Source organism: Nymphaea colorata, chromosome 5 (genome assembly GCF_008831285.2).
Source record: "Nymphaea colorata isolate Beijing-Zhang1983 chromosome 5, ASM883128v2, whole genome shotgun sequence".
Taxonomy (NCBI): Eukaryota; Viridiplantae; Streptophyta; class Magnoliopsida; order Nymphaeales; family Nymphaeaceae; genus Nymphaea; species Nymphaea colorata.
This window is the reverse complement of record NC_045142.1, coordinates 2474380-2485031: the sequence shown is the minus strand read 5'-3', so window position 1 is coordinate 2485031 and position 10652 is coordinate 2474380. Positions and strand designations below refer to the sequence as shown.

The 10652-nt window shown below is 37.6% G+C and overlaps 1 protein-coding gene across 1 annotated transcript; it reads left to right on the top strand.

Annotated features, from left to right (window-relative positions):
• The first annotated feature begins 5333 nt into the window (after positions 1–5333).
• Positions 5334–9089, top strand: LOC116253855 (universal stress protein PHOS32). Its single transcript, XM_031628818.2, has 4 exons — positions 5334–5610; positions 5684–5793; positions 5914–6032; positions 8783–9089. The coding sequence occupies exons 1-4, from the start codon at positions 5436–5438 to the stop codon at positions 8868–8870; spliced, it is 492 nt and encodes a 163-aa protein (XP_031484678.2). The 5' UTR covers positions 5334–5435; the 3' UTR covers positions 8871–9089.
• Positions 9090–10652: the final 1563 nt, after the last annotated feature.

The following is a 10652-nucleotide window of genomic DNA, read 5'->3' as shown; positions in this document are numbered from 1 at the left end:
TAAATACTCATCTTTACTTTTTTTTTTTTTTGCTGTTAGCCCCTTAAAATAAGGTATATTTCGGGGGTGGAGGTAAGTGGGGTCTCCATGCCTAGGGCTGCACAACTAGCCGAGTCAGCTCAGGCTCGACTCAAACCCACTAAAAAAAACTCGGCTCGTGCTTGACTTGTTTATTAACGAGCTGAGTTCAAGCTTACAAAGATACTCGAAATGATAAACGAGTCGAGTTCAAGTTTCAGGAACTCGACTTGTTTATACTCAACTCATAAACCGGTACTCTTTATAATATTGCCAAAACTAGTTTCACAAGTTACACGAGTTAAACGAATTACACAAGTTAACGCTTACACAAATTAAACGAGTTAATGCTTACACGAGTTAATGCTAAACGAATTAATGCTTGGACAAGTTAAATGAGTTGAGTTTGGGCTCAAATTTGTGAAGTCGAGTCGAACTTGAGTCGAGATCGAGCTGGCCAAGCTCGGGCTCGACTCGGCTTTGTGCGCAGCCCTATCCATGCCCCACTAAACCAAATTTAAACCATTGGTTCGGTGCTTGGACCAGGGTTGGCATGGGTTAAGTTATATGGGGCTGCCCTACGGAACTAGGGTCACTGCTTTATAGATATGAATGGACCTCGGTGTTAAGTGTTAAGTATGTATTAATTACTTTATAAAAAAAAATTCTGATGACTCCACCCTTGATATATTTTGTATTTTGTACAAAAGAAGCAATCTTTCTTTTCTGGTACCCCAAATATTTCCTTCTGCGATTTAGCTGAAAGTCAGGCAACTTTTTTGGTAAAAATTATTTTTTCCTAAAGTTGTTGCTTACTCGTTTTCTTATCTTCTAAGTTAAATCTCATCTAGAAGCATAATTGTCGTGTGTTCATGATGTGACTTGCGAAAAGCTATACTTAATTTCATCTAGAAGCATAATGGCTGGGCATATACATGCTCAGTATTCAACAATTTAATATCTTTTCAAGGTAAAAAGTATACAATAAGGTCCAAAACGACAACAGCCTGTTAAAATGTTTTTTAACAATTAAAATAAAATTGAAGTTCGAAAGTCATTACATTTTCACCTACAAATATTTTATATGTTTTCTTAAACAAGTCATTTAAAGATTGATTCGATAACCATGGTGCTTAAATTCGTATACTCATAGTCTTGTATTAAGTGCCATAACCATCCATAAGCTCTTCTACCTCAATCTTCTTATGAGCTTGAAAATCACTCTACTTACGAATCTATAGTATTGATATATTAAACTCACTTTTCAGCTAATTGATCATGTATAACTTTATCTTAAGAATTAAGATCCGCCACCCAGTCAAAGACTGAAGCCTACTCGTAACGAGGGTTTTATCATGCTTGATAAGAGACAAGAGACGATATACTTTGATCTTGGTATCGTGCACTATACCATATGGCACAATAGCATAGCACTCATCGGAATCGAAAAGCTGATGTCTACCTCAGTCTCCTTATGAGCTTGAAATTTCATAGTTCCCGTATGTTAGATATGACCCACTGCCGGAAGCCCCCCTAACAAGGGCTATGTGGTGCTTGGTAAGAGACTGTATGCTTTCATCTTAGTAACCATATGGCACAAGAGCATAGCACCTACTCCAATCGAAGAGGTAATGCGCCATTGTTGTGCCTTTAGTCTGACTGGTTAGGTTATGTCCCTCGAAGCATAGAGCTTTATCTGCCATTTATTTTCCCTACTTTTACCTTACTGTATGGGTTTAAATAATTTTTTTAAATACATGATTTTAATATTAGCAATTTCGAGCCCTCGTTCTTTATTGACTAAACTAAAGTTTAAAAAATTGCCTCTTCATCTTCATAAAGGGTTCCAGCTTTTAAGTTGAAACTACAATGTAATGCCGAATAAACATTTTTTGAAGGGGCCTCAGTTACAAATTTTTATATTCGAATGAGCACTTATATATCTGATGGAGCAAATATTTTATAAATGTTAATGCGAAAATAAAGAAACATGAAAGGGCCCTACCAAACCACATGTTAACTCTAAAAAGTACATTGACACCTTTTTTTTTTAATATTATTTTGGATGGCAACAATTTTTTTTTTGACGCAAAAGCCTAACAGAAATTCAAACATGTTAACCTTCGCACATCTGCAACGTTTTTGCGTCAAAAATTCAAACATATTTACCTGAACACATGTGTAAGGCTTTTATTCAAATCTGTAAGGCTTTTGCGTTACAAATGTGTTCGGGTAAATATGTTTGAATTTTTGACGGAAAAGCTTTATAGATGTGTTCAGGTAAATAAGCTAAGGCTTTTGCTTTTCTCTTAAGCATCCATCATGATGTATGACTAGTAGTCAATTATCATAACAACATTAATGGTGGTTTATGGTGCAAAAGTGATTAATCATGCAGCTTGTAGCCATAGTTTATGGTGCATTAGCGATATATTTTTAATGTGTTTTATTCAGCAAACACTTCATTGGGTTTAATTTCTGTGGTCATCAGCCGGCCACCAAAAGCAGACCAAAGTGTGGGATACCATTCATATTATCGGGCAAAGCAAACAATTCTCTCGGCCCCATTACAGTTTTATTGTATAAGAAACAAACAAAAAGGTGTTTATCATTAATTTCTTATTTGTTACAGAACAAATTTTCAATTTATTTTGATTTTAGTTCATTGTGGTAAATGGCTTAGCAAGCACATTCAAAACTAGAAAAAATCAACATAATATGTGCTGTATTCTTATACTCAATCAACTACCATATCATTTTCACATCAAAATATTTTGTTTGAACTTTCAAGATCTTATCCAAGCTTTGGCTGAATTGACGTGTCATTCCAACCGCAACGTAGTGTCGGTGACTAATCCTGACGGCGAGTCTTGGAGAGGGTGGTGTGCAACCCATGAGGTAGTTGCCCTGGAAACCATATTATTTATTAGGGGAGTCGGTAAGAATAATATTAATATTGTATTTTATAAATCTATGCTAAAGGTTGGAATAGATTCTTATATATATTATTTTATCGATCTATTCAATCTTTGGCACATATTCATGTAATTATAGTATATTCATATCTTCACATTGTACTCAATTAAAGCCAAATATTTTTATAAAAAAGAGATAGGAGAGGCAATCAGGCAGATTGAAAGAAGGTCCGGCACCATGGAGTGAAAGGTGGGAGCTTCAGCTCTCCATCGGACATTAAGATGATGCTCTTCCTACTCATTTAGAAAGAAGAAAAGGAGAAACAAAAGGGTTTAAGAAATATTGTTTCGGCAAATAGATTGAGTCTTCCCACCGTTTCGGCAAATAGATTTTGTTCCTTGCTCTTTGTTGTTAGATGGAGCCATCTAATTTTCACATCATTAAGTCATGAAGGAGGTAGAGTTGCGCGGTGACAAGGCTTGTAGATCGAAGGTTCCATGTGTTTTTGATATCTCACCTATATTATATATCATATAAAGTACTATATATATATATAAGAAAAATAAAATCAATTGACTACTATTATCGTATCGTGGGATGACTTTTTTTATTTTATAGCTTACAAAGATATGCAAGATGCGTTCCATTGCTAAAAATCAGGATCATACAATTGACCATCATTAATACAAATGACATAAAATTGAAAAAAAAAAACCATCAATCCACATAAAGTTAGCTGGCTGATTTCAATATATGTAAAATAAACTGACAGACACTTAAATATTAGACAATCACTCGATCTTGTTTAGATTGACGATCATTAAAAATGATAAAGTATTTTTATCATCTAATATTAATTACACATTTTTTCATCCACCAATTTGAAAAAAGATCGAGGGCTCAGATCTCGTATACCATCTATGTGCAGCAACTACCATTCTCTTCCCCTTTCTCTCTCTCTCCTCTCTCTTTATATATATATATATATATATATAAAGTTTTTTCCCCTCCAGTCTTTTCATTTTCAAATCCAACCCTATAAAAAAAGTGAACTTCCCATTTTCGTTCTAACATTTGAATCTGCGCAGCATCTAGGCAGTCAGTGAGGGTTTTTTTTTTATTTATGTCTTTTTTCGAAATTCCCTTTATTAAATCTTGGACCTGACTCCGATGATCAGTTTTTTTTTTTTTTGTTAAAGAAAAAATCTTGACATCTGGCGTGTTTGGAAGCGGTTCTATTATTTCCTTTTTGGTGATACTGAGACCCGACCCGAAACCAAAAGAGACAGTTACCTCGCAACTGCGCGCCGGCGATGACGAGATGGGGCAACATGCAGAAAGCACGTGCCCGTTGACACTTTGACCTGCAGTTGGCAGACACCCGAACCAAAATGCATTCGCTTCTTCCAGATATTTCAGAACCGTCCTTCCAGTTGCCGGACCCTGCCCACACTGGATCCGGTTTGATGAGCTCCACTTAATCCATTTTTCGTCACTCCCTTTGGTGCCATACCACTGCACCAAGGGTCAAGGTCGGTAATTAAAACTTACTCAAACCGGACTCGTTTATAAGCAAGTTAGAACTAGAATTCAAATATACGCTTGAAATGTTAAACGAGTTGAGTACGAGTTGACTACACAATCAATACTGAATTACAAGGAATAACAACTAAACAAGTTTATATTCATGTTGGTGACGGGAAAGCTTCACAATTGTGCTTTATATTCATGTTGGTGACGGGAAAGCTTCACAATGAAGGCACCCTTAAGGCCTAGCAAGGAATCTTGACTAGGGACACACATGGCAGCTTTCTTTAAAGGTGTCAAGAAGAGATCGTATTATCACACGTTCACGTACCATGTCATTTGATTGTTATGGAACTAATTTGTTTGTTTCATTTTAATGTGATTCAATCATTTTTTTTTTCAGCAATTAAAAGAACTGAACTTTTATCGAGACTCTAAAAATTGAGTTACCATGTATTTAATGCCTCTTCACAAAGAATTTCTGGCACTGAATAATAACTAGAAGAACTCTTTATTAAAATAAATGTGTAGTCTAAGTTATGAATAACACTGCAACTTCATTTTAGTTTACAGTGCCATTGGTAGCCATGTTCATTCATGGCACGGCCGCTCCCCTGGCAAGGTAGTTTTCGTCGAAAAATGAGGTCGTTGACTGCCGTTAAAGCTAGTAATTATCCGTCGCCAATTACCCGTTGAATTCAGGATTCGGATCTGAATCCAGCTCTCCAGAATAACCGGACCGTCCAGGCTGTGGCACTTGTGCAATTTCCGCCATCCGAGTCAAGCGTGGGAAATTTTGTGCCCATTTTCGTCCGCGGAAATCTTGACTTCTCGCCTGCCTTTTTTTTGATCTGTCATCCCAGTCTTCAATGTCAAAAAGAAGGACAGAGAGAGAAGGGAAGAGGAGATCCAGAGAACAAGCAACTTCTCTACTGTCTTCATTGCTTAGAGAGAAGCAAAGGAGAGAGAGAGAGATGGGGGGTGACAGGAAGATTGGCGTGGCGGTCGACTACTCGAGCAGTAGCAAGGTGGCGCTGCAGTGGGCGGTGGACAACCTTCTGCAGAAGGGGGAGACGCTGTACGTCCTTCACGTCAAGCACGGCAAGGGCGAAGAGGTTCGCAACACCATGTGGTTGCAGTCCGGCTCTCGTAAGCACCACCTCTCTGTCTCTGTCTCTCTTTCTCTCTCTTTTGGTATCAACACTTGATCCTTCTTGTGCAGCGTTGATTCCTCTGAGCGAGTTCAGGGAACCGGCTTCCATGAAACAGTATGAAGTCGAATCTGATGCAGAAGTCTTGGACTTGCTTGATACTGCTTCAAGGCAAAAGGAGGCATGTTTCTTTCACTCTATATTTTTTTGTTCTTTTCTTCCTTCATCAAGGTGGTTTTCTTTTTGGTTTTTGTGTTTTTGGTTGATGGGTAGTGGTTTCTGCCTTTGTGGTGTTTTTTAGGCGACAATACTGGCGAAGATATATTGGGGCGACGCGAGGGAAAAACTGTGTGAGGCTGTGGAGGACCTGAAGCTCGATTCCTTGGTGATGGGCAGTCGAGGGCTTGGACCGATCCAAAGGTGAGACCAACCGATATATACCATTTCCTTTTTCTGCTTTAAAGATAGAGTAGATGAGGGGTCAACTTTGGTGTTAACTTTTAATCTTGTTTGGTCGGTATCGTGTATACTTGAAAGAATAACGAAAGATGAAAAAAACTGACCTGATTCTTTTCCTCCTGATAAAAAAGTGAAATGTTGGTGTTTGGGAAATTGGGATGCACCTATATAGTCAGAAAAGCTGGAGTCTCCTCAAATTGACATCGTAGTTTCCCTGCTTGACCTGATTTCCTGGAAAGTTGATTCATCTAGACGTCTTACTGACTAGAGTGTGGCCAAGCGGTTGCTGATCTCTTGTGAGGCAAACCAAAGCATTAGATATGAGAATGAGTTTCGGCAGTGTATGATTTTCCTTTGAGCTTGTGTTCTGTATGATATGTGAGAGTCGGTCGTTAGTTTCAGAGTTTTAACAAATGGAAGGGATTAGAACAACTGTACAGGTGGGTTTTCCGTGCATCTAGGAGAAGACGAAGGAATTACTTTGCTATAGGCGTGGATAATATTTACAATTGATGGTCAGCTAGTTCAATCAGAGTGATCATTTCAAGTTTCTGTCTGCTGCTATTCAGCTTGCAGATCGTGAGTTAGCTTATTTACTAGTTCTGATGGCTCAACAACACCTCATAGGAATTAATAATTTTTCTGATATGATATTATTTGTAGTTTTTCCGTTGAATGTAGCTAGAGTGGCGTGGATGATAGAATAGCTTTTTAGATAGAAAAGCATTATAACATCGCTTGTCTAAGATGGTGTGCCAAATTAATGAGACGATGCATCAACTCTTAATTCCTACAATCTAATACATTTGCTGTTTCAGTTTATATGCACGATTCAGCTCCCATTTTTCCAATTATCTTCTTGGTATTTAGTTTTAAAAAGCACTAAATGTAGATATACTGCAGTCACAATTCTGTAGACTGTCGAGTAAATTTAATGCGTCAGAGAGTGATACGTGTAAGAGATAAGCACAAAAATTTGAAAAGGAGCTACATAGCATGTTGAGTTATGGTATTGGTCCCATTTTTCACCTCTTCCAATTTGGACATCCAATTTTACGAAATAGAAAGAGGGCCCAAGTGCCAGTAGACCAACAGCTTTGAAGAGGTAGCTCGGGTATTGATTCATGGGGCCCAGATGCCAGTAGACCAACAGCTTTGAAGAGGTAGCTATCCGTATCGGGTATTCATTCAAGGTCCCATTCGTCATCTCTTTCTAACTTTGGATGTCCACATATAAAGTGAACTTAAACGACACTATGACAGAACCTTGCTCTGTCCTGTTCCCTGTGAATGCGATACATAGAGGGTGCTCTCCACGAGCTAGTTATGGAAGGAGACCAATGAGTTCAGTGTGCTAGGTTGGTCCATGGCTTTATCATCTAACCTGAATGATCAGATCATTTCCCCTTTTGCACATGAACTGATGGAGAAATAGAGACTGGTAGATGATCAATGGTGTGGTGTTATTGGTGGTGGTTAATGAGGGTGACCATGGAAATCATGGTTGATTTCAGGTAAATAATATGGCAGTCATGATATCAACTAATGAAGACATGGTTAATAATAGAAGGCAGGCTTGTTTGATAGATGCTCTGATAGTGCATGATTTTTGTCAGTTGTGGTCAATGGTGATGACAAAATTGACCATTCATGTTCATCTGACGAAAATCATGGAATATTCACAAAGGATCTCATGGACGGTGATTGTGATGCCAACATAGAAAAGTTGAGGTATTTAGCCTATTTGGGGATGGAAAAACCAATCTAAAGATTCTATAATATGTAAAGTATGCTTGTCATTGGATTAGTTGGTACTTCGTGTATCTATCATATATCTATCATAAGACTGTGTAACCTGGAAAACATGGACTTGAATTAGGTAAGCAATCTTATGATTGTATAATATGTAAATTATGCTCGTTAGTGGATTAGCTGGTACTTTGTGTATCTATCATAAGACTGTGCTACCTGGAAAAAGATGGATCTTATTGAATTAGGTCATTTTGTTCCACCTTAACAGGCAGTGCCCTAGATTCATCAAACAGGTAATGATCGCAACAGTGTCTCCTTGTGTGTCAGAAAAGTTGGTAATGTGGTCTACTTACTTTTTCTCCCCATTTCACATAATATGATGACTATTAACTTCATGTATTTGACTATTTGGTGTCATTGCACGTTGTTCTTGCGCACTCGAAATATATTGGGAAATGGAGAGAAAAATTAAGTGGACCTGATTCATTGAATCATGTCCATATTAGCTATTTTTGATGCTACGACTGCTAGCAAGATTCGATATAAACGAAATTGTGCAAGCAGATCTGTAAGTTCCTTTGACCATGCAAGATATCGTGGGTTGATTGAATCGTCTTCTTCCTCCTGGGTGTCACATTTGAATATTCCCAAGGATAAATCATTGTTTATTTTTCGTTCAACACTGGAATATATCATTCTGAGTTACAGATGCAATCTCTTTTCAATATCTTTGACTGATCCCATTAAAAAAGAGTAGGTTATGACTATGTCTGTGTAGGCTTTGTATAATATTGGCAAAACAAGATGAGAAGTATAGAATTTTATGATGAAAGTAGGTAACCTTTCTTGATGTTGCACTGTTGGGTAGTGTTTTGTTTCCTTGGCAATTGGTTGACTATATTTTCCAGAAATGAAGGATGCCAACAAGTTAACTAAATGGTTGCTTCTGTAATTTACAGGATCTTGCTGGGAAGTGTGACAAATTTTGTTCTTTCACATGCATCATGCCCTGTGACCATAGTGAAGGATCCTAAGTTCAAGCCATGAGGGATTGACTTTGCTTTTAGAAGACAATTAATAAATCATTAAATATATGGTTTTTTTAAAATTTCATTTGGACAGTTTGATTGCAGTACATAATAAGCCGTCCATCTGTAGCATTCTTCAGATTGTTGATGGTCGGTTCATTCTCTATGTATAGCAGATCAAAATGTGGAGTATTGTTGTTATACTTTAATGTAATGGAATATGATGGTCTATGTCGAATTTTGTGTAATCAGACATTCAGAAGCGATCAGCAGCAGAGCATATCTTTACGGTATCTCGTGGTGCTTATATTATGATAGTAACTGCACATCGACAGCCAAAAAGGAGAAGGAATGTCCAGGGCTTGTTTCATTCATTTGGTCTGCTTCGTGGGCTTTACGATTTACCTAGAAAGTGTTTCCCAAATTTTCTAAGGTCGCGTCTGGATGAGACATTCAAAAAAATGGTTCTGGGCTGGAGGTTGGAGATAGCCCTCAATGCCTCTCCTCCATATTCACTTATGATCCTGAAAGCGCAAAGCACCCCAGGGCCGGATGGTTTTCCGGCCAATTTCTATCAGGATGGCTGGCAGCAAATGTTACTAATGTTGCCGATTCTTTTATCAGAACTAGCAGGTTTGTCAAGAAACTTAATCGGTCTCAGGTGGTTCTCTGATTTAACATACACCCCTCTTTGGCAAGTTTGATTAGAAAAATCAGAAGGCTCTCGTTTGCAGTTTAGTCAAAATTCAGGACCCTAAATTTTGAACTCCCACGGTAAAAAGTTCGTCACAATACAAGAGGCCGAATGGTCTGACTCAATTTCAGGTGAAAATGTATCAATTACAACATATTTTGAATTGTGGTGAAAATGTCTAAAATTCCTCTAATATAATTATATACAAATGAAGCAATGGGCCATTAGAGCTTCAAATACGTGCTTGGTTAGGGGCTTGTACTCAAGACCTTCAAGGTAAGATTGAAATGAAAGGGGTCCCTCAAAATCTCAGATTGCCAATCCAAAAGAAAGTACCAGTAATAACGAAGCGATAGTAATAATAACATCTTATCAGCTCGGATCAAAGAAGCCCATATAAAATTGAGCATATACTATAAACTTTAATTGTGAAAAAAGGCTTCCCAAAGTGTCTGCTTTTGATCTTCTTTTGTGAGAGACAAGACTAAATTGAATCAGCATGCTCGGGTCATGTAGTTCTTGAGTAAAAAAAATTATTTTCTCAGGAATGTATTTGAATGCAACATATCGTAAATGGCTTCTTTCGGATTCTGTTCTACTTTATAAGATAGGCCATATTTTACAGGCCAGTTGAGCACATGATCATTGATTAGGTTTGGACCTTCAAAATGATTAAATTTCATAGTAAGTGCCATCAGGATTTTATTCAGCCAAACGAAGCATAACACTCGAAGAACTATTTAACTAGAAGTAATTCAATTCATCAAGATGAATAGAAAATTTATTACAGTATGGCAGTTGTATCAGCAGGCATATTTTACTGGATCTTCATTTGAACGAGCCTAGTATGGTGGTTGTATTAGCAGACATATTTTACCGTAATGGATGTGATGCGAAATTACACTATTAACGAACACATCTAAACTACCATTAATACACTTCATTCCACGAGATTGAATTAGAACTGAATGTTCCTTGTCACGTGGGAAGCTACTCCTAACATTCGGTACAGAATGTTCCTCGTCAATTCTAGACTTAGAATATACTGAATCGTTTGATTTTGTGCTAATGAACTGTGTTGAGTTCAGACCTAGTCATTTACCAGAT

Excerpts from the sequence above, each read along its gene's own strand:
- LOC116253855 (XM_031628818.2), top strand. The coding sequence starts at position 5,436 with ATGGGGGGTGACAGGAAGATTGGCGTGGCGGTCGACTACTCGAGCAGT. Across the intron at positions 5,794-5,913 it reads CTGCTTCAAGGCAAAAGGAG|GCGACAATACTGGCGAAGAT; the intron begins GCATGTTTCTTT and ends GGTGTTTTTTAG. Across the intron at positions 6,033-8,782 it reads GGGCTTGGACCGATCCAAAG|GATCTTGCTGGGAAGTGTGA; the intron begins GTGAGACCAACC and ends TGTAATTTACAG.